General features: G+C 39.4%; 1 protein-coding gene across 3 annotated transcripts; it reads right to left on the reverse strand.

Moving 5' to 3' along the window:
- Positions 1–10,290: 10,290 nt before the first annotated feature.
- Positions 10,291–23,124, reverse strand: znf474.S (zinc finger protein 474 S homeolog). 3 transcript variants are annotated; one of them, XM_018244294.2, is made up of 4 exons: positions 22,945–23,117; positions 17,362–18,440; positions 14,161–14,341; positions 10,291–10,635 (listed from the first exon to the last, which is right to left on the reverse strand). In XM_018244294.2, exons 2-4 carry the CDS (start codon positions 18,301–18,303, stop codon positions 10,475–10,477), a joined length of 1,284 nt encoding a protein of 427 aa, XP_018099783.1. In that variant the 5' UTR covers positions 18,304–18,440; positions 22,945–23,117; the 3' UTR covers positions 10,291–10,474. The 3 variants fall into 3 exon arrangements, with proteins under 3 accessions (XP_018099783.1, XP_018099782.1, XP_018099781.1); XM_018244293.2 differs by lacking the exon at positions 10,291–10,635 and adding an exon at positions 11,780–12,584 and having other exon boundaries at positions 22,932–23,124; XM_018244292.2 differs by lacking the exon at positions 10,291–10,635 and adding an exon at positions 11,780–12,584 and having other exon boundaries at positions 22,945–23,123.
- Between the last annotated feature and the right edge of the window lie 773 nt (positions 23,125–23,897).

Raw genomic sequence — 23,897 nt, forward strand, 5'->3', positions numbered from 1 at the left:
AATTTTTTTTGCAGTTTCTCAAATTTTTCGGCAAAACGGGACAGAGTTGCTCATCACTACCAGGGAGCTGTTATCTTGTTACTTTGCCATTGTTCTGTTGTTATTCTGCTAGGGGTGTGTAATTTATGTGAAACGTTTCTTAAATGTGTATCATAGATAAAATAATCCCTGTGTAAATATTACATTTTATTCTTCCTTTATTTATATGAAATTACATCTCTGCAGCCTGAAGACTCACCCTGGATAAAGAGCTCAAAATATGTTGTGAGCAGCAATAAATGTAAGTGGGATATTACTGCGATTTAGAGGCCTGTTTCTCAGAATTCGAATTTGTGTAATTTTAGAGGTTTTTATGGAGCTTTTATCTATTTTGAATAAACTCACATTTTTTAAAAAAAACCTCAAATGTATATATATCAAAAAAATACAAAAATAAAAAAGCTTGATTGAATGAAATTGTTGAAAAAAACTTGAATACCTTGAATTCACCAAATGAATTGAAGTCTATGGGCAACATTTTTTTCAACCATTGGAGTCTATGGGCGTCTTTATTGCGGTGAAACCTGGCAAAAAATGCTTTTTTTCCTTTTTATGTGTAATAACGATACAGTACATTTTATTTGATTCTGACTAAGCTGCATACATCAAAATCAGACTTAAGATATGACCCAAATGATGGAAAGATCTGTTATCCAGAAATCCCCAGCCTATTTTTTTTAATATAACGTTGAATGGTTTCTAGTGATGGGTGAATTTCTCCCATTTCGATTAGCTGAAAAATTAGCAAAATTCACGAAACGCGAATTTTGATGCCCATGTCAATTTTTTTTGACGCCAGTGAGTTTTCGCAGGAGTTTCACAAATTTATTATTCATCAGCGAAACGCGGAAACGCTAATGGTTTCCAGCCAGAAATTAATATTAAACAGATAGAGGTGATGGTCGAATTTGTTCCGTTTTGGCGAAAAATTTGCAAATCTCCCGCAAAATTTTCGAAACGGCGACAAACTTGCGAAAAATCGTGAAATAGGAAAGTTCCCGAAAAAAAACGTGAAACCCAAACGTTTTCACAAAAAAAACGTAAAATTTGGACGTTTTCACTCAAAAAACTTGAAATTCGAAGGGTTTCACCAAAAAATCGTGAAAATCTGTCATTTTCACGAAAAAAATAGTGAAAATCGGAAATTGACGCCGGTGAACTTTCACCGGCGAATTTTCACAAGAGATTTGCGAATTTATTCGCTGGCAGCGAAACGCTGGAATTCGCCGCAAATTCGTGCTAAGCGAATTTATTCGCCCATCACTAGTGATAGTGTTACTTGGAGATGAAGTGTATGTTTCCAGCTGTCCTCATGGAGACCCATATAAATATACATTTAAAATAGTTGTCCTGTGTATTCTAAGTCTTTATTCAAAGGTCATCTTTGTCTCTGCCTTGCCCAATTAAGGCTGAAGGAGATCTGTTCTGAATTTTCTCAAGATTTCTGTTTGTTCGTATTTTTGCGTTTATACAACAACATCATTCTCTTATTTGTCAGCTCAGTGTTTGCATACATGTAAAACTGGCAGACACCAAAGATTTCCAATTGCTGATTCAATACACAAACATCATCATTATTTATTGACCCATTAGAGTCTGTTTACAATTGCATTCCGTGTTGCTAAAAACAAAATGTTTTCCAGATACAAAACTGTGTTGTTAAAATCAGTGTTAACCTTTGACATTTGATTTTGGATAGGGAGCTATAATTTAAAGGGTATAATAATGAAATCAGTTTAGTAGAAATGATATGGCACTGGAATTTTTATTATTATTATTAGTGCCAATGTATTCTGCAGCATAGCACAGTAAAATGGTTTATACACAGAACATCCTAAAAACATACAACGGTTGACTAATGCAGGAAGTGAAGAGGGCCTGACTCATTAGAGCTTACAATCTAAACGTTTCAAAGAAAGGGTAAAATATGCAACAAAAACAACTAAGAGGGGAAAGGTTGAAGGTATAAAAAGGGTCAAAAGTGTCCATAATACTCTTTCTTCCTCTGTATTTGTATCCAGTTTATGGACAGTGTGCAATGTTTCTAGATCCAGTTGTAATCCATTGGTATCCACATGCCTACCACTTATTAGCATGCCATTCAACATGTGCTAGAATGAGCCAATGTGTACCCAAAATGTACAGGGCTCGCACTGCATCAGTACTAGGCACAAATGAAATGTACAGAATATGGAGTGCTCATGGGTACAAATTTGTGTCAATTACTATACCTGCACTTGGACATACCCCTTAAAGGAGAAGGAAAGGACAGTTTATTGCCAATAGATTAGCCCCAATAGTGCAAGCTAGAACGCTATATTTTTAGGTATTCTGTAGAGAATGAGAAAACAGCTCTAGAAAATCTCTCTGTTAGTTTAGAATAGCAGCTGACATATTAGGTTGGTGTGACATCACTTCCTGCCCTCTCATAGCTCTAGGCTCAGATTACAGCAGGAAGGGGAGGAGGGAGGAAGGAGAAGGGAGAGGGTGAGAGGAGCAAACTGAGCATGCCCAAGCCCTGGAGGTTTAAGCTAAAAGAAGGAAGTCTGATACAGAAGCCCATGTGTACACAATAAAAGGAAAGAAATGCAGTGTTTCTTTTGACAGAGGACTCATTACTTTGAGGGTTTACTGGTGTATTTCAATAGACCTTTCTGATATAGATACTCAGTTTTAACCTTTCTTCTCCTTTAATGCAGTAAATAAGTCCTTGTTATTTTATTATCAAAATGCAAATGGACATATCAAAAAAGTAACATATAAAGGAGGATAAAGTGACACACAAGCAATTAGCCTTGAAATATCACATTAAGCTACTTCAGAATCAAAATAGCAAAGCACTTGTTATAGCCATTGTGAGCTCGGGTAGCGAAACCCTAGGCCCCGGCACAGATTTCAGCACATAAATGGAGACTGACCACCTTAAAGAGTTTGCTGGATTTTATTTGCACAAAACACAAAATCTTCAGCCCACTGGCTTAACATGGGGAATCACATATGCTTCACATCATACTTCATACTTAAAAGCAATTTAAACACTAATTAAACCAAATAAGAATGTTTTGCCTCCACTAAAATGAATTATATTTTAGTTGGGTTGAAGTACAATGTACTGTTGTATTATAATAAAAGGAAACATGTTTTAAAAATTTGGATTATTTGATTAAAATGGAGTCTATGACTAGAGGGCAGCAAATTCGCAAATTGGAATCCAAACTATATAGCTTGGAGTCTGCAGTACACCATAGCCCCAACCCAGCTCTGACGCAAGAAATTTGCGCTTTACGCGCCTCTTTGAAACAACTGGCCATGTCTGATGCGGAAAAAACACTGCTTTGGTCTAAGCGGAAATATTATCAAATGGGTAACAAAGCCCACACTTTGCTAGCTAACCAGTTAAAACGGCGAGCCAAGCAATCCCAAATATTAACGATCTGTTCCGGAAATGGGGTGGCTACTCATAGCCCCACTCAAATTTCGCAAGCCTTCCATTCCTATTACTCTACACTATATAATTTATTTCCGTCATCCTCCCAAGCCACTGATCCCAAATCGCAATATCTCGATCAGTTTTTGGAGGGATGTCGTCTACCCACGCTGACCGATGACGATCTAGAGCAATTAAACAAGGAGATTACAGGGGATGAGGTTCTTGATGTTCTCAAAGCTCTCCCTCTTCACAAATCTCCTGGGCCTGATGGCTTCACTAATACTTATTACAAGGCCTTTCGAGACACTCTTGCTCCTATTCTAGCTGAACTCTTCAACACTTTTCTGCAGGGTAAAGAACCCATTCCTACTTCTATGCTTTCCTCATACATAACGGTGCTCCCCAAGGAGGGCAAGGATCTAACACAGTGCGGCAGCTATAGGCCCATAGCGCTTTTAAACTGTGACTTAAAAATATTTACTAAAATACTGGCGCAGCGCCTAGCCCCACTCTTGCCCAGACTGATAGATTCCGATCAAGTGGGTTTCGTGATGGGACGGCAAGCAGGCGATAACACTCGCAGGGCTATTGATCTTATTGATGTTATCCAATCACGGGGCACTCCGTCTGTTATTCTGAGCCTGGATGCGGAGAAAGCCTTTGACAGGCTGGATTGGATGTATATGACTAGGCTACTTCAACATATGGGCTTTGGTGGACCTTTCCTCCAGGCTATCAGGTCATTGTATACGACTCCCTCTGCCTATTTGAAATTAAATGGCGATGCCGGCATGCCTATCCATATCAGAAATGGTACACGGCAGGGTTGCCCGCTTTCTCCCCTGCTATATGCCCTCAGCATAGAGCCGTTAGCTGCCAGAATTCGGGATCATCCAGACATTGCGGGAATCTCAGTGGGGTCTGACACATATAAGATATCGCTTTTTGCTGATGATGTCCTGCTCACCCTCAGTAATCCTCCTGTCTCCCTACCTAATCTCCACCGCACGTTGCAGGAATATAGTTTAGTAGCAGGATACAAAATCAACTGGGCTAAATCAGAGGCTCTCCTGTTTCATGTTGGTGAACAGGCTAAAAGGGCGCTTCAGGAGACTTTCCATTATAAGTGGCAGACATCACATATAAACTACTTAGGAGTTAAGTTGACACCCCATTATCGCCAGTTATATAGAGCAAATTTCGTGCCCCTGGTAGATCGGATTCGGACAGATATGCTGGATTGGGGGTCTCATAGTATATCTTGGTTTGGGCGCATAGCCGCTGTCAAAATGACAGTGCTCCCTAAACTTCTATACTTGTTTGAAACTTTACCAGTCCACCTCCCTGTTACTAAGTTGGGCCATATTCAGAAATTGTTACTTAAATTCATATGGGGAACAACGAAACCCAGATTGCCGCGTTCAGTGCTCTTAGCGGGGCGGCATCAGGGGGGCCTTGCGGTGCCTGACGTAAGCAAATACTATGAGGCCTCACATCTGCGCCAAACTCTGGCCTGGTTACAACCTCAAGCGCCTACCAAGTGGGCTCGATTGGAAGCCACGTGGACCCTCCCCTACCATATCAGTAACCTGATTTTAACAAACCACCCTAGAGTCCAGTTATCTGCATTGGCCCCGAAGCCTATTGCTTTCACCCTCTCGGTCTGGAACCGTTGCTTAAAGAAATATCGAATTAGCAAACGCCCCTCTGCCCTGCTGTTGCTTTCTGCTAACCCGGACTTCCAACCTGGCCAAGGGCCATCCTATCAGTTAGATTGGGCAGCCCATGCGTTTAATAGGATACATGACTTTGTTAACCCGCTGAAGAAGCAATTGTATACTTATGACGAATTGTTTAGAAAATGTAATTGGAACACAGGGAAAATGCTGGAATATCTCCAGATCAAACATTATATTGCATCTTTGTTTGGGCATCGCCCCCGGATAGAGCTGACTCCATTTGAGCGAATATTGAGTGGCGGCTTCCCTTGCAAGGGGCTGATTTCTCAATTATATAGTCTGCTTAATACCATTCCAGGAGAGCCATTCCCTAAACACACTTATATGCAATACTGGGAAAAAGTATGGGGGAAGGAATGGTCTCCCTCCCAATGGGGGATGATGTGGGAGAATGCACGGAAAATGACGGTGTGCACCCAGCAAAAAGAGAGTATCTATAAAACTATGATGAAGTGGTATTTTACCCCGGACCGCCTCTCTAAAATGTTCGCTCAATGTAGTCCTTTATGCTGGAGGGGCTGCCTACACAAGGGCACTCTATTTCATGTTTTATGGGATTGTCCGAAACTAGCACTTTTCTGGAGGGATATTGTTCAGCTGATACTGAAGGTTTTTAAAAAACCTCTGGTTATTGAGATGCCACACTTGTTATTGGCCCTACCTGTCACTGGGGTCGGCAACGCTGGTCAAAGGTGGGTTAATCAGGTGGCGACGGTGGCACGGTTGGCGATCACCTCCAAATGGAAGTCCTCTACCCTTCCTACTATTCGGGAGGTCATCTCGCGGTTGGATAGTAATAAGAAATTTGAGGAAATGACCTCCCGAATAAGTAACACCTTACATTTATATGATAAAGTCTGGGGTAATTGGAACTACTTCCTCACGACTGCAGATGCTCACTCGTACAAAGTCTGATGATTTCTTGTATCCTTTTTTTTTTTGTGTGTGCAAGGGACTGGATCCCTGGGCTGATTTCGCCTTATACGCTTGAAGGTATCGATTAGGGTTGGCTCTTCTTTTTTGTTAACCCCTCCCCTCCCTTGTTTGCTATTTATGATTTCTCTTTTCACGGATGTGTATTTCATGTACCTGACTTTTGCTAATAATATGCCGTTGTTATTTACCATGACTGTTGGGCATTTCTGGAAATGTATGTACTTTCTGTTTTTTGTTTTCTTTGGAAAATCAATAAAGTGCAAGTTACAAAAAAAAATGGAGTCTATGGGAGATTACCTTCCCATAGTAACAGTTTTCTGAATAATGGGCTTCTGGATAATGGATCTCATACCTGTATAGTGTTTCTTTAACTTGGGTGTGTTTGTGGAAGTCAAATGGACATCAAGTAATACTTGGACAACGTTTCATACTTTGCTACAATGTTCCAAGTTGCACTAATCTCTATTTATTTAACTAAGTAGTATTTATAAATGATTGTGTAAAAGCTTTTCAGAGCATGACATGGAACTGCTGGCCATGGAGGAGAAGCTCTTTGCATATGTTACTGCCTGCACTAAATTCCTGAGCAAAGAGGAAAACTATCAAATCAGATCTAAATATTTATTTCTAACATATACTTTATATTATGCCATATAGCCTTAGCTGTGTTTGTAAACGTTGTGTTTTATGTTCCACATGGATAACTGGAACGGATTACAGAAACATTTTAGCCTCAGTGATCTGAATTGCTTTATCCCTTTGAAATAATAAAATGCATAAAATGAATGCAGTGTAAAGGAGTGCAACAAGATCATCGAGGTTACTTTGCTCCCAGTCATCCCAATGCTTGTGAATACAAGAAAAGCAACCTGAAACTGTTTAGAATTCTTCTTTGATCTGACAAGATGTGCTAGGATTGAGGTAGCCCATCTAGCTCAAGCATTGCCCACACAATGGGGTGGTAGTTTGTTGGTACATTCTGCTTCACAATTATGGTTGCCACCTGTTCCGTTTTCACTCACTCAGTTTAGTTTTTCTTAGGGCTCTTACACACGGGCCTTTGCTTCTGCGCTTTTCAAATGCGCGCTGAGCACAAAAAACGCATATATTGAATTTTGCTGCAGCTAAGCACATTTTTTTCTGTTCCAAATGCAACCGTCTTTTCTATTGATAGCTGAACGTGCATAAAGCACAAGAAAATGCAGCATGCTGCGTCTAAACAAACGCACGCAAACAAAATAAAACGCAATTAAAACTGCATTTTATTGCGTGTCAAACGCATAAAAAACCCACAAAAAAATACCTGTGTGTCTCAAGCGGAATAATAACCTGGCCAATAAATGAAAAACAGTTAAATATGAACATAATCACCATGATTAGTTGGTTTAGTTATCATCAAGTACATTATTATTACAGAAAGAAAAAGAAAAATAGTCAAAATTGCCTTTTAAATTAGCTTTGGTATTTCAGAGCTTTCAGCACAACGGATTTCTGTAGAATAGATCCCATATCTTTAATTAAAGGGTAGTATTTACTCCTCAGGCACATTCTAGATAGAGATCAGGTGGCCACCCAAGTGGTTTTGAACAGGACATCCCAATTTTTCAAAGGATGTCGGATTCAAACCGTTATTATACCTCCCAACATTTGAAAAATAGAAAGAGGGATGAATGTTTTGACTATGCCAATTGTATGGCCACACCCCCTAATTACCATGTCCATTTTTGGGAGTTTTAGGGTCATGTTTTATATGTTATAAAGATTTTGCTAATAAAGGTGAAATTGTCCTTTAAGAGGTGTGGGCTGATAGAGCCTGCCCTCTGTTTGGGGGTAACAGTAGTTTTTTTTTAAAAAAAACAGCGCTAGGACACTCGCACGAGAGGGAGCTTCCAGTGCGAGCGGCCATGTCAGTCAGAGTACATGGGCAAACACGCATGGGATTAATAAACAAGTCGTGGCACTCGCTCATTATGAGAATGCATGTGCCCCAACATGGCTGCTCATACCGGGAGCTCCCTCCTGGTACAGGTGGCCTAGCGCTGGGGGTAATTAAAAAAAAAACTGCTGTTACCCCCTACTGGAGTGTGGGATCTAACAGTCTGCACCTTTGATCGGGGATAATATTTCTGCCCAACAGGTACCCTTTAAGCTGTGAGTCTCAATTTCCCCAAGAGACCTGTTTATCTTAAATAGTGACAATTGTATCTTAGCTTTGTTAAACTTAAATTGTTACAAAGGTATCAGTGTGCAGCTGCTGAGAATCTTGGGCTCTCTGCCAAAAAACTATTTTTTTAATTAATTTCAGAAACTTTGTATATTTTCTGGTGTCACTGCAAGAGATCAAATAGAAGCTCAAAACTTTTAGACTGCGGGCTGAGCTGTCAAAACCGGGGGTGACCTAGTTGGAATGTATGGTTATGCCCGGTTTAAAACATTACAAGAACCAGACTAAAATCCAGTCAATAGCATCTAAGTTATATGAAATAACCCTGACCCCATAACCCCTGCCAGCATCACTTCCCCACCAGCAATGCCAGGTCTGGACTGGGAATCAAAATAGGCCCTGGCTTTCCAAGTCACAGAGGCCCAAATAGTCCTCCACCAGCCCACTAGATGGTGACTGTCTATGGGACCTTACAGCAGCCCCTCTTGCATTTGCCAGAACTCACAGATTGCCAGTCCGGGCCTGCCCAATGCCATCTGCCCCACCCCTTTGTCCAGGTTTAGCCACCGACAAAAAATGGAGGGGTGTGCAGTGTACACTCCATACAGTACCCCACACTTAGGGCTTTTCTGCATATATGCAAAGTGTGTTTAACTTATAAAAGAACGGACAATGAGTTCTTGTTCTCAGCTCTGTATAAAAAAACAAAGCGAGTCCTAAGACATATTCTAGGTTAAGTCTCAGACAAAGTATTTTGGAGGAAAGTAATAAACGTCACATACTGTTCATCATTAGAAATTTACTATATTGCATATTTGAACTGGGCATTTTTTTGCGACTGACCAGAAGGTGGTGTGCATTGGAGTCTAGCGGGGCAATGTGATAAGGGTCACTAACAGAAAAAAATATGTAAAACCTTTCTCCTTTCACTAGCCATTTTCCTGTTGCACCTTGCCCACCTGCAAAGAAATGCATTCTAAAAGTTTGTACCGGTATGTAATGAACCATCTCAGTGAAAAAACTAAGGGGAAGATTCACTAAAGGGCAGTGTGCCTAACACTAGCGACATTTCTCCAGAAATCGCATTCCGCAGGGACATCGCCAATTTACACAGGTGTAGGCGACAATCCGCTAATGAACAAGACTGTCGCTATGCATTCATTCTCACTCTGTCACCAGGTGACTTTCCAGAGTTTCCTTCACCACCTCAGACCAGGCGAACTGATAAAATGAAACTACATCCTCCTCAATCTTATGTCAGTGACATCATATCCTGTCTGCCGGAAATGCATTAAAGTTGTAAAAACGCTGGCTACTTGTCCTTTTTTAAGCGGGATTGCCTGCAAAAGTCCATTTGAGGGGCATGCCACATTTGTTTTAGGGTGGGCTCATGTGTAGGGGCATCTCTTTTGTCTTTATTCAGGTTCCTTGGACATTTGTAATAATACGTGGCTACTGCAAGCATTTGCATCAACATCTCTAATAAAGACGTCCATATGACTTTAATGTACCCGCCCTATTCAAATTGACCTAAGAGTAATAACGAAGTTTTACTAGGCAGAAGCGTTTCACTTTGAAACACTCGCACTGCCGAAGTAATGCAATTGAAAGTGGCGAGTGTTCGGCGCCCAGGACGCAACTTTGCATTTTAGTGAATTAGAATAGTGGTAACCAATTTTCAACTGGCGTTCACTGCTGACAATTCGCCCTTTAGTGAATCTGCCCTTATGTTTGCAACAATAAATACATTGCAGTCATGCCTTGTACCGCGTGCAATGAAAATGTACAGCAAGCTAATAAGCCTTGTAAAATATTTGTTCTTACTGATACAAATTATTTTTACGTCTCCCATTTTTATGCTGTTCCCTTTTTATTTCAGGAGTATTTTATGGCAAATAATAGAATTTCCGGAGCTGTCTGCATACCTGCTGGCAAAAAAGTCAAATTAAGAGGAAGTATATCCACAGACATACAGAGCGGTATACAAATGAACTTGTTTATTAATATTCTAATTATTTAGCCATGAAGCCTGACATACACATGCATTTGCATTAGGAAATTGTTCCATCAGTGCAATCCAAATCTAATGCATTATCCCAAAGGCACACCTAGTGCACAGAGAATTTACAGCCCCTGTGAGGCCATTTCAGCACAGTGTAGCACGACTCAGACTTGGCTACCTGTTTTTTTCGGCTTACAGGATCTCTGGTGGACAAGGAGCCTGTCTGGCAGGAAGGTACGTCCACAAATATCGCATGCAACCAACTGACTCTGGGCACTCTGCCAGGCTGCCTCATTTGAAGAAACAAGATCATAGGAACCCTTTGCTGGGGAGGAAAAAGAAAAAGAAAGGGCATTAGTTTTCATTTTGGTCAAAGTTGGAAAATATTTTCAGGAAATACCTGTTGAGTGCTTGTATTTAACGAATCATTCTGCTGGTACTAGATGTTCTGCTTACTGTCTCAAGAGTGCAATGAGCAAAGTGTTATTCAAGGAATACATTATTATTCTGGGACAGAGCTGATACCATAGTTAGATAAGGAGCCTTTCAGCTGGTAACATATATTTTTTTTTTTTTAATTGTAAATTTAGGGGGTTATTTACTAAAGTCTGGCCGGCTTTTAGGTGCAAAACTTGGGATTTATTAAAGTCCAATGCTGCAAAAAGTTAGAATCTGAAAATCCGCCATCTCAGACCTCCCGAGGTTGTATATAAGTCAATGGGAGAGGTCCCTATCCTATTTGGAAATTACTGTGGTCTGCGGCGGAATAAGCCTAAAAAATCAACTATTTCAGGTAAAAATCTGAAAATTTTTGGCTTTTTGGGAAAAAGCCCGAAAAAAATTGTACTATTAGGGAAAAAAACATATGATTTAGGTTTTCACTCGATTTTAACTAGTTTCCCCCATGATCCGATTATGCTTTTTTACTAATAAATAAGGTCCAATCATGGATTCTAGTTTTAAATAATCAGAAAAATTCTGATTTAATAAATAACCCTACTAAATGACACATAGGGGCACATTTACTTGGCTCGAGTGAAGGATTAGAAGGAAAAAACTTCGAATTTCGAATGTTTTTTTTGGCTACTTCGACCATCGAATTGGCTACTTCAAGCTTCGACTACGACTTTGACTTCGAATCGAACGATTTGAACTAAAAATCGTTCGACTATTCTACCATTCGATAGTCGAAGTACTGTCTCTTTAAAAAAAAGTTCGACCACCTACTTCGCCACCTAAAACCTACCGAGGTACAATGTTAGCCTATGGGGAAGGTCCCCATAGGCTTTCCTAGCTTTTTTTGATTGAAGGAAAATCATTCAATCGATGGATTAAAATCCTTTGAATCGTTCAATTCGAATGATTTTTCCTGCGATCGTTTGAACGAATGAATTGCGGTAAATCCTTTGACTTCAATATCCGAGTCGAAGGATTTTACTTCGATGGTCGAATATCGAGGGTTAATTATCCCTTGATATTCGACCCATAGTAAATGTGCCCCCTCATGTAATCCATTTTCAACATACAGTACCTGCCTTATAATGTTCTTTGTTATTAGGACACTTTATTCTTGTAGTAAAGACCACAATCTATTCTACACAACTTTCCAAATACTCTCATAAAAAATGTCAAGTTCTTTTAAATTATTAGTAAATGTAATTGCATTAAAACACAGTAACTAGTCCCTGCACTGCTGGCCCTGGCTCCTGTTACTTTGCTTCAAGCGTCAGAGCCAGATATTTACAAATTTACAAATAACTTTAAAACCAATAAACACATTTAAATTATGTATACTTGAAAGTTGTTTAACATGACATTTCCTTCATACTACAGAAACTGTTTTTAGGTGGACATGTTATTTTAAGTTAGGCCTTGGACTGAATTTTTAACATCCTTGTAATGTGCATTTTGCATTTTACTTGCTCTTGCAGCTTCAGTTTCATTGTCTCAAAAGTCAGAGACAGCAGAGAAGAGAATCACTAGGTGCAGATACTGATTTCAGTTGCAGTTACATTTTACTAATAACTTGAATTATGTATTATAACTTTAATTTATAATGAGTGAATATTGGAAAGATGCTTGGAATGACATTTTCTTTCATTAGGCCAAATGTTATTTTTGTTAATCCAATTTTCTTCTCCGTGACTGCCAGTCTACCACTAGAGGGTGATGTAATAAAGAATGAAGTCCCTATCAGTTCTTGCCTTGTGGTCTTTTCTCTTGGGAGACTTGGGAATGGAATTCCTTGCAAAGAGAGAAGGGCTGGATGCCGTTCTAATAGAAATGCATAAATAGTTATGATTGTTAAACAATAAGTGGTAATTGATCCAGGGAATGTAGAAATGACGTACACAGGTTTGAGAAATATTTACTGAGATGATCTAATTCAGCCAAACTGAATGGCAGCCACTGTTGGCCTTACTGGTGGGCATGGCTGTTGGCACCAGCTGTGGAACTAGGAGTTACAAGGCCTAACAACAACTGCTCAGAATCTTGACCCTAATATGTATTTATTCAGCTTAATTTGCCTTAATTTAACCAGATTTTATGCTGTTCTTTACAGAGATTGTTAATCATTTACACCATACCCCGTCTCAGGGGTTCTTAGTTCTAAGTACCCTATCATGTTTGCACACCGTAGGGTCAATTTCATATGAGCCAATCAGATTGCCTGCTTGTTTTTGTGGAAAGAAAGCATCATCACAGAATCAGGTAGAACAAATAAGGCTCGATTTACTGACAGTGTGGAGAGGTTGCAAAGTGCAAAAAAAAAGAACCATGTTTTTGCACTTTGCACCCTGCCCTTCCATCAGCACCTGTGTGTGCAGCCTGTTTTTTTATAAGGGCTTTTCCATGGCCAAACTGCTTGCCCCATTATTCCACCCCCTGATGTTACATGACCACTGAACATCACCGCACCATCCCCTGCCGTCACCCATCTGCCCCAATTTCACCCACCTCTGCCCAGAGTTCCCTGAGAGTTGGCAACCCTACCCCTATCCATCCCCAACCTTACCTTCAGCAGGGGTCCAAAGAAAATGACATTTATGTAAAGGATATAATATATAATAGAATAAAAGACTGGCATATTAAAGCCAAAAAAAATATGTTCTATAGAAAGTCAAGAGACTTTGTGCATCCTTGATGGTAGTGCCACATTCACCTACACTGGCCCCGCCAGTTCATTGTTGAGCAGCGATGTAGTCACATTTATGTAAACATGTAGTTGATATATTTACAGTATATATGATATTCAATATTCCCTAAGCCTAAGGAGGGCTAATTGTGTTTTCCTATTTACTATTGCAATTTCATATATCTGTTGTAAAAAAATAAGCACTAAGAAAGAGACATTAAATAGATAGCTTGCCCTAAGTTAAAGTCCCTTGCAACCCTTCAAGTAGTTCTTTGCAGTCTTTGTATTAGATTTCTAGTTGTACTTTTCTAGTTTACCAAACTGAGGTGTACCCTTGGGTCCAATTAGACAGAGGCATTACCTAACAATATATCTATATACCTATATATTTATATCCCAGTCTTTCCCATGATAGCATATAAGCACCACTGTGAGTGTCACCTAAGGATAAAAAATAAAAACTACTGTGGGGTCACTACATTGTTACATATGCTTTCCTACAGCATCATATAAACATAAAGAGCAAACATACATACAACACATTTTACCTAAAATATCTATATATACAGTAGCATCTCTGTGGGGTTTTTTGTATATATTACAAGCAAATAAACAGCTGTTGAAATTTCTGGCCATGTAGGATTTTGATTTTGGATATTCAGGTTTTGTTAAATCAATACATTACAGAATTTGGGTTTTATTTTTTTATCTTACCTCCAATTGGTCTAACTTCAGGCTTTTTAGGTTCAGGCCTTCTCATGTTTTTCGGTAGCTTTTCATTCTCCAGATGCCATTTTTGTAAGCACTGTGGTTCATGGATACTGATTGATTTAGTGCCAAATTCCCGTCCACATATGTAGCACACGATTGTTGGTGGTTGCTTTAAAACTTGTGGCTGCATTTAAAAATTTGTTTTTACAAAATGTTTTTTAACAAAAGAAATAATAGACCCTGCTCAACAGACAACTGGTTCTACATATTTCTAGCTGGCCAGCCTTCCTGGTGCCTGGACCACAGCACTATAATATGGCCCAAATTCTTAAACTATGGTTCCTCATAATATATATGAACTGTAAGAAAAGGAATGTTGAGTATACACAACAAGCTGCTTGAAAATGAATGAAAAAAAAATCACGGACTCAGTGTTAAGTGTATTATTCGTTTACTTCTTTTACAATCCTTTGGTTAGAGGAAAGGAGGTTCCATTTTAAAGAAGGAAAAGTCCAATCGATGGGGAGAGCCAACTGTTAGGGTAACCCCATGGATTGTAATCACTTACCTGATACCCCGAGTCCGTTCTCCTGTTGGCAGAAAACTGCAACAGCTCAGCATACTTGTGAGCCAGCGAGCCCTCTTAGAAAATTAACAGAGGTGAAGTGATTGGATTAGGTAGGATAAAGTATACAGGTGCCCCCGTACTGACAGGCAGAGCAGGAAGCAATAAAGCAGAGTCCTGAAGGGAACCAAGACTAGAGAATACTGTATTTTTCTCAGAATTAGTTTCACATTAAATACTGAAATTATGGGTTGAAGGAGTGTATGATTGTGGCCTTGTTTCTGTTTGGGCTGTTAGACTTTATGATCTGTTTGGTAAATGATTTTTATTCATTTAATAAGTAATGCATAAAAATTGCATGGGCTAAAGATTGTATAATATTTCAGAACAAAAAACTAGACTCATACTAACTGCAGTCATAATAAAGTTGAAAAGAACATTTATCAACATCAACCCAAACTCGTCAGGGGCAGAATTAGTGGTAGGCAGAAGAGGCACATTCCTAGAGTGCAATCGTGGGGGAACGCCAGGCTCTTTTTGTCACCTACTCCTAGGCCAGGCTCTTGTGTTCCCCCTACTGGCTACTCTTAGTAGCCAGTAGTTTTACTAATTGTCACAAGTATCAAATGCACCTACCTGCAGGCACACATTTGAACAAAGTGCCCTCCCTCAAAGTTTTATTTCAAAGCCCCTCTTCATTGTCTTTTTAATACCATGTTTTGCCTAGTACATATAAGGCAACTTGCAGACAGTAAAAATAGACAAGTATAGCAGTAGATAACATTTTATTATCTGAAGATTATCTGAACAGAACAAATAGAAAATCAAGTTTTTTAAATTAAACTGGAAACCTCAGAAAAAAATGAGAACATAGAAAACGAGAAAATTAGAACACAGAATATAGAAAATACAAAGGTTCATGGAAACAGGTAATATTTGTTATCAAATACCTCTTACTGCATGAGGATTGGTGCTAAAATATTTTTGAACTTTTATAAATAACACTAACACAGCTACCCTGATGGCAGACAGAGGAGATAAGATAAGATTGATAAATAGGATATGATATTTAGTAATGAGCGAATTTAGTCGCCAGGCATGGATTTGTGGTGAAGTTCCACATTTTGCCATCTGTGAATTTCATCACGAAACTGTGTCAAAAATTTGCCAAGACAAAATTGTTGCTGAGACAAAAAAGTTTCCATAAACCCTTTTGACTTTCATTTGGAGTGAGAAAAAACTTGAGAAAAATGCCCATTGACTTATGACTAATGCATTTAGAGTGTGGAAAAAAATTTGCATTCGTAAAAAATTGTTGCGTGTAAAAAAAATTGTTACCTATTGACTTCAGTGCTCACAAATTTTTCGTAATTTCACAAATTTTTTAACAGTTTTGAGAATTTTTCAGCAAAGTGAAATGTGACAGATTCGCTCATCACTAATGATAGTGGCAAAAACCTTGAAGAACTAGAACACAAAACAATATGAATTAGTTTGGAATACGATAACAATATCTTATCTAAAACATCTACGGCTTTCTCTAATTCCTTCCTAACTTCTGCCCTTTCTCTAACTACTTTCTCTAACTACTTAAATCATATTATTCATATTAAATGTTAAGAAGCTACTTCGCTCCTACTGACACATTTTCTCTCTGCCTACTTTCCAGTTCAACTATTTCCTTCATTCCTACTGGTGAATAATGATTATACACAGCCACACATGCACACTATGTTCTAGCCTATTGTGCTGCCTGCATTAAAGAAACAGTAACATCAAAAAAATCAAAGTGTTTAATAGAATGAACAGATAATGTAGTGTTGCCCTGCAGTGGTAAAACTGTATATAAACTATAGTTTATATAAACAAGTTGCTGTGTAGCCATCGGGACAGCCATTCAAGCACAGGACACATGGTAGATTACCGATAAGCTTTGTAGAATCTCATTGTACACTACAAGGTTATCTGTTGTGTAACCTGTGCCCCACAGCTACCCAACACCTTGGTTATATAAACCATAGTAGGGTTTCTGAATCAAACGCACCAGTTTTACCAGTGTAGAGCAACAGTACATGATCTTTTTTAATTACTTTAAAACACTTTAATTTGTTGGTGTTACTGTTCCTTTAAGCAGTGCTCTATCAAGTAGGGGTGGAGAGGAGACACATAGGAGCCCCCTCTACTGCCCCCTTCCCATCCCCTAAATTGAAAGTGATTCAGACACTTGAATTAGGAAGCAGCATGAGGCTCAGGGTGCAATGGGGCCTGTCCTTACCTCCTGCTCTATGAATATCTCTTGCCTGTGCCTCCTCAGGGTGCAAGTTCTTCTTGAGTCAGCACTAAGCGGTGCGCCCTTTTATTTTACTTGTATCAGTTCTGCAGAGGGATAAAAATCCCCTGAACAGTTTATTTTCTTAGACACCTAAAAAAACTTAAATGTCTTTATATAAATATTATTACTATTACCATATACTGTAAGCAGCATGCCATTAACAGAGATGAACAAATAGCTTTGCACTAAAAAGCCTTCAGACCTGCATAAATATGTATTTCTGTTTTGGTACCAGTATTCAGAAAAATACAAGACATTTCTTCTCTGTAGAAAAACAGAATTATTTGGAATGTCATGAGTTCTTTACCTTGGCATTTTGTTCGATGGTTCCATTATTTTGCTGTTGTGCACTATCCCTCTTGGTTGTATCCTTTCGGTCTGGGATTACTTTGCAGCCCTTCTGATGGACTGGAAGTCGATCACTTGCAAAAGATCGACCGCAATTTGAACATTTCAGCAACTGATCCTTAAAGCTTTGCCAGGCTGCCTCATTTTGTTCTTCCCGGTTGGTTGCTTTAGATAGGTCAAGCTGAGGTTTCTGAGGAACAGGTCTGCGCTGTGCTTTCGGTAACCTATCGTTTTCTATTTTCCATTTTTCAAGACATTTTGGCTCATGGATAGGAAGAGATTTAGTTCCAAACTCTCTTCCACATATGTAGCAAATTAAGGTTTTGGGCTTTGTTGGGCTAGCTAAATCCTTGGTATTAGAAAACTCACTTTCTGTTTTTATAGTTGTGCTGGATTTTTTGTCATCTGTGGTTTTTAAGGTACCTAGGGTTTTTCCATCTGTTTTGCAACTTCTTTGGTGCACAATAAGTCGGTCGGGAAGAAATGTGCGTCCGCAGTTCGCACATGGTAAAAGCTGAGCTTGGGAACTTTTCCATGCTGCCTCATTTTCAGTGATGGCTGAACCATTGTCAGTAACCTGAGGTTTCACTGGGGCTGCTCTTCTGAGATGCTTTGGTAGACTGTCATTTTCTATTTGCCACTTCTCTAGGCATTTTGGTTCATGTATAGCAATTGATTTTGACCCAAATTCCCTCCCACAAATATAGCACACTTTAAATCCCGGTCTTCTTGCTGGAATTACAGGTCTGTTAAACTTATTCTGTGACATTTGATCAGAGGCTACTCTTTTTGACAATATGGCTGTTTCGGGTCTAATTTTTTTCTTGTTTCTTGCTAATGTGGAATCACTCTTGTCATCAGTTGCTTTAGTGGCCCTGAGTGTTTCTTTGCTATTAAACATTGAGTCACTTGCAGCCTGATTTTAGTTCATATAGAGTTGTTCAGTGGATGAATTTATTGCTTGGAAAGAGTAAAGAGCAGGATTTTCTTGAGTCTTTCTTTTCATTGTCAGCTTTGCCTCATCCCTTTGTCCAGTGCCTGAAATATACAATATTCACAATAAAACAGCTTTTTGCTGATGAAATGCCTTTTTTATTGCTATAAAAGCTGACAGTACAGCTAATGTCATGGACAGAAAGGCAATAACTTTAACACAGAGCTTACGGGCTTATCACAGAAATTTTGCCAAATAACTGTCTGGAATAAAAAAAAAATCCCTACACCTGACCAAGTCCTTCATGTGCTAGATATTTCAAAAGCTCTAAATCTAGAAAACTTGAAAATATAAATACACAGCAGATAAAATGTGAGATGTTTCTTTTATGTGTCAAAATTACTTGCCTAAATTAAATATTGTAACTTGTTTTAACTGAAATATTTCAGTTATGATCTTATATTTATTAAGTTATCATTTCCTGAGGGCTAAATTACACAAGAGTTTTTGTAGGAGCATGTTGTCATCTGATCATCCTACAAGTCAGATGTACAGTAGTCGCATGGGTCGAAAAAAAAAAATCTGACCAACAAAATCTGATGAAAATCTCCCATGTAGTTTAGCCTTAACTTTTGCTTAGACTTTTTAAAGGGCACCTGTTCGGTAAAAATGCTAACCCCAACCAAAGGTGCGGGCTAACAGAGCCTGCATTCTGGTTGGGAATAAGAGTAGTTTTTTTTTAAAAAAATGCCTCCCACCAGCGCTACGCTACCTGCACCAGGAGGGAGCTCCCAGTGCTTACAGCCATGTCCGCTCACTTGCATGCGTATAATGCTCATATGACATAATTCGCATGCACATAACGAGCAATTCGGGGGACCTTTTCAGTATGCATATGCGAGTGACCGGAAGCTCCCTCCTGGTGCGGGTAGCGTATCGCTTGTGGGGGGGCATTTAAAAAAAAAACTACTGTTATCCCCAACCGTAATGTGGGCTCTATTAGCCCGCACCTTTGGTTTGGGATAACATTTTTACCCAACAGGTGCCCTTTAAGTACATGAGCCAGGGGAAGTTTAAATACTAAACAAACATAAAAAGAATATCATCGCCAACATGTTTCATTTTAACTGTCAGTAGTTTTTAACAACATGGCAAGATCCATGATCCTGCATCAAAAAAACTCAGAGTGAAGAAAGTTCAAGGTATGGACATGCAATTTCCTGCATGATGTAGGTCACTTCCGCAGTTGTATCTCCTTGCACCGGGTGACATAAAAATGCACAGAAGACAAAGTCAAAGCTTCAGTACTGATGTAATATCCAGGCACATTGTCACTGTCTGCTTACTAAATATGTATTAAAAACCCTTATGCAGCTCCCTGATTTGTGCTGAATTTGTAAAATATGCAACAAGACTCAGCTCAGTAGACCACAATGGGCCACTCCTGGGTAAAATAAAAATCTATCGTTGCACCATTTAAAGTCGTTTTGCAGTGTGTAGATCCTAAGCAAATGATCACAGAAATTCTGAAGGTAACAGGGTAGGTCAAAATGTAATTTTAATCTTTGTTATACATTTCCATAAAAGGAAAGGGAGATTATGTGACAAGAATATCACCCAAGGAAGGTGCAGTTTCCATTACATGCACTTGTTCCTATGACATTATTTAGAAGAGGCAGGATACAAGTTGAGGCCTCCGTTTGCTTATAATTGGGTAACATTAGAGGGAAGATAGAAAAGCATTTGCAAATTCTCGTTTTGGATTCTTTTTTATTCCGTGTGCAATTTCTGTTTACCAGCTGTAGTAATATTGGCAGTTTGTAAACATATTTTCAAACTGTTCCATAGATGTCAGAATCCAAGACTTTCATACAGTACGTGCAGGATGGAGCTCATGTTTGTGTCTGGCATGACCCGTGAAAGGCTGTGTTCTCTGAGACTTTATGCCAATATACTAATAAACTGCAGCTGGCCTCCTTTGTCAGCCAAGATTTCCAGTTCTTCACTATACAAGCTCCCTCTCTGTCACAGATCTGCTATTTATTAGGGCTCATTTATGAAAGCAGTCGCAATAGTGCTCACATAAAAATGGATGCAAATGTAAGCAATTCATTAATGGTACTTGTGTTCAAAGACACACTGTGCACTACCCTATAGTTGCGCTTGGCACCAGTGCATCAATCCACCTCCTCTTCTGGATGACACACAACTGCACCTAATGCTGTGTGTGGGGGGGCACGTGGAGCTACTTCCACCTTCAAGCTGGCCCTGATTTCAGTGTTCCCTCCGCGGGTGCCATCAGCTGACTTGCACCCAGTGAATCACCTGCAAGTGTCATTATAAAGCGGAAAGTGTCGGAAATTACGCCATCCCTACTTAAAATGTGCACATGTAATTGCATTCTTCTTAAAACATTGAGCACAATTCAGTCCTGAAAAAATGCTGCATTTTGGTTAAAAAAACATGGTAAATTTTGTCCAAAATTGCATTTTGCGCAATGCACGCGGTCATAAATGAGCACTGTTGTATTATATTAAGAAACAGGTTAAGGAAATACTATTATATACTTACTATTGTATACAGTTTATGTTGTGGTTTACACTTTTGTTAAAGTTTTTGGTGTCAGCCTGTCTTTCTGCAGAGTGCACTGATGCTGCCAAAGATTAGTGATGGGCGAATAAAACCGCAGGCGGGAATTCGCAGAGAATTTCTGCATTAAGTTGCTGGCGAATAAATTTGCAAAAATGCGGGGAAAATTCACGGACAAAAAATCCGAAAAATCTAGAATATTTAGAATTTTGCGTGTCAATTGTCGCAGGAGCCGAAATTGACGTGCGTCAAAATAATTTTGATGCCCATTGACTTCAATGCGTTTTGGGAAATTTTGCGGGAAATTCACAAATTTTTAGGCAAAGTGAAATTCGCCAATCAGTACCAAAGATGTACCTGCTTTGGATTTTGAGGGTAAACTACCAAACCTGAAGCTAACTTGGACAAATCTTTAGTAAGAATATTTAATACATGTATGCGATACGTTATCTGGTAGCCCATTATCCAGAAAGTTCAGAATTAAGGGACATCCATCTCACATAGGGGCAAATTCACTAAGATGCGAAGTTGCGGCAGGCGCAACTTCACCGCACTTCACCAGGCGTAGTTTCGCCAGCGCTCCGCAAATTCACTAAAATCCGAAGTTGCGCTCAGGGGTAGCGTACGGTTACGAAGTTGCGCTAGCGTTGATTCGCTATGTAAAGCGAAGTTACGCTAGCGAAGGCTAATTTGCATACGGCGCCAAATTCAAATTTCAATGGAGGAATACGTATCAGCACTACAAATGCCAAGAAAACCTTCAAATCATCAAATAAAAGTTTTCTTTTGCCCTACACATGTGCCCACTGTCTAGGTAAGTTGCCATGAGTCAGGAAATGTAGGGGGGAAGGAGGGGAGCCCCAAAAAAAATTTCGATCTTTTTCAGCCTATCACCCATAATGTAGAAAACACGCCAGCGTTTTTTGGGACTTAGAAAAAATTTAGACTTTTTTTGAAACAATCCCTATCTACTCTATTGCACTTCGCCAGGTCTGAGGTGGCGAAGGAAGTCTAGCGTAAAAGGTAGCGTTCAGTTCACTGCGCAAGTTAGTGAATTTGCGTAGTTACGTCGTTAGCGAAAATTCGTCTGGCGTAAGGGTGCGAAGTAACACTAGCGAAACTACGCCAGCGTTCGTTAGTGAATTTGCGCAGTAACGAAAATGCCAAACGCTAGCGAATTAACGCTAGCGAATTAACGCTAGCGAATTAACGCTAGCGTTCGGCGCTTCGGCGCTTAGTGAATTTGCCCCATAGTCTCTGTTTGAAACATATAATTCTGATTTTTAAAAGTGTTTTCTTTTTCTCTGTAATTATAATAAAACTGTACTTTGTACTTGATTCCAACTGAGGTATAAAGAACTTTTATTGAAGGCAAAACAATACTATTCGGTTTATATAAAGTTTAAATGTTTTTTAGTAGCGAAACTATGGAGATTCAAATTACAAAAAGGTCTGGAGAACCCCAGGTCTCGAGCATTCTGGATAAAGGGCCCCATACCTGTATCTGCAAGAGGACTCCCTATTTACCAGTTACTATTGTTATATTTTGGTAGCCGAGGATGAGTAGAGTATAACAGTACTTTAGTAGCATGACAGGAGTAAATCATAGGTTTGTGTAAAGGTAGACACCAGTGTGTAAGCAATAAGATACACACGGCAGTGCTGTACATGTGTATGTGCTTTGTCATGTTCACAGTCAGGGTCGGACTAAGCCAGTGGGACACCAGTTAAAAACCCGGTGGGCTCTTCCAGCCCAGATTCGCTCCCACCTGCCTGGCGCTCCCTGATCTCTCCATACCCTGACCTATGGAGGAGGGTTGTGGGCAGCTGCTGAGGGAGACCCTGATGATGACCGTCCGTGCCCTGAAGTTGGCATCGGACCCCCCCTCCCAGTCTGACACTGGGTATGGATAACAAACATATCATTAATATACATGTGCGTTAATTCCTGACAAAGAAAGCAAATCTAAATACAGTTTATACACATAAAATAAAAGAACATTTACCTATGTTACCTACCGTGCCATTAGAGGATATGTGCCAGCCGGTGGGAAGGAGGTTGCAGTATCAGGTATAGGTGGTATAGCTCGACGTTTAATAGCAGAGGAATGCTAGAGTTACCAGGTTGCTACAGTTACTATAATGCAGCTGCTATCTCTTTGTCACTTAGCAACACACCAACAAACCTGATGAAATGCGCTCTTTGCTATTCAGCAAACACAAGTCACATTGACTGAAACTATTTACAGAAAAGTCTGGGTGTGGTGAGAGAGAGAGAGAGAGAGAGGACAGTTATTGTCCCTACATGATTCAGTGTCTGGACTCTGCAGTGCATTTATTTAAGCTGTTTCCTGTAACATTGCTAAAGCTTCCAGCAGCACTTTCCCTTATTAAGAGCAAACAAACAAAACAATGTATAGCTTTATATCTTCAAACCATTTGGAAGTGACAACAAGGGGACGTTCCCTTTTTGTTTTAGTGCCTGTCCTGCAGTAAATGGGGCTCATTTACATTAATAGGGAAAAAGTGCTATAAACTAGCTTTCTCAAACTTGGTCTCTCTAGAATGCCACCATTACTGTGCTTAAAAACTAAATTAACAACAAGTTTTGTGCGGGATTGTAAATGGTGTGTAAATTGCACCTGTGACAAAATGTTACATAGGTAGAGTATGGCTGTGTACCAACCCATCAACTTCCCAAAGACATGTGAAAAGGTAGTCTGGTTCATGCCAGGTGTTAGTCTCCTTTGCACTGAGAGGCTCATTATTATCATTGTTATTATTATCAGCGTTGTTCACCTTTGAAATAACTTTTAGTATGATGTATCACTTTTAGTGATATTCTAATTTTGCAATTGGTTTTCATTTTTTATTATTGAAGGTTTTTGAGTTATTTAGCTCTTTATTCAGCAGCTCTTCAATTTGCATCACAAGCAATCTGGTAACTAGTCCAAAAAAAACTAGTCTGGTCC

Source organism: Xenopus laevis, chromosome 1S (genome assembly GCF_017654675.1).
Source record: "Xenopus laevis strain J_2021 chromosome 1S, Xenopus_laevis_v10.1, whole genome shotgun sequence".
Taxonomy (NCBI): domain Eukaryota; kingdom Metazoa; phylum Chordata; class Amphibia; order Anura; family Pipidae; genus Xenopus; species Xenopus laevis.

What these genes read in the sequence shown, in the direction of transcription:
- znf474.S (XM_018244293.2), bottom strand. Translation starts at nt 18,303, where the DNA reads ATGTTTAATAGCAAAGAAACACTCAGGGCCACTAAAGCAACTGATGAC. An exon ending in CCATCGAACAAAATGCCAAG is followed by an intron (nt 14,342 to 17,361) that starts GTAAAGAACTCA and finishes TTTTAAATGCAG; the next exon opens with CCACAAGTTTTAAAGCAACC. An exon ending in TGAAGTTAGACCAATTGGAG is followed by an intron (nt 12,585 to 14,160) that starts GTAAGATAAAAA and finishes CATTTCTATTAG; the next exon opens with AACGGCATCCAGCCCTTCTC.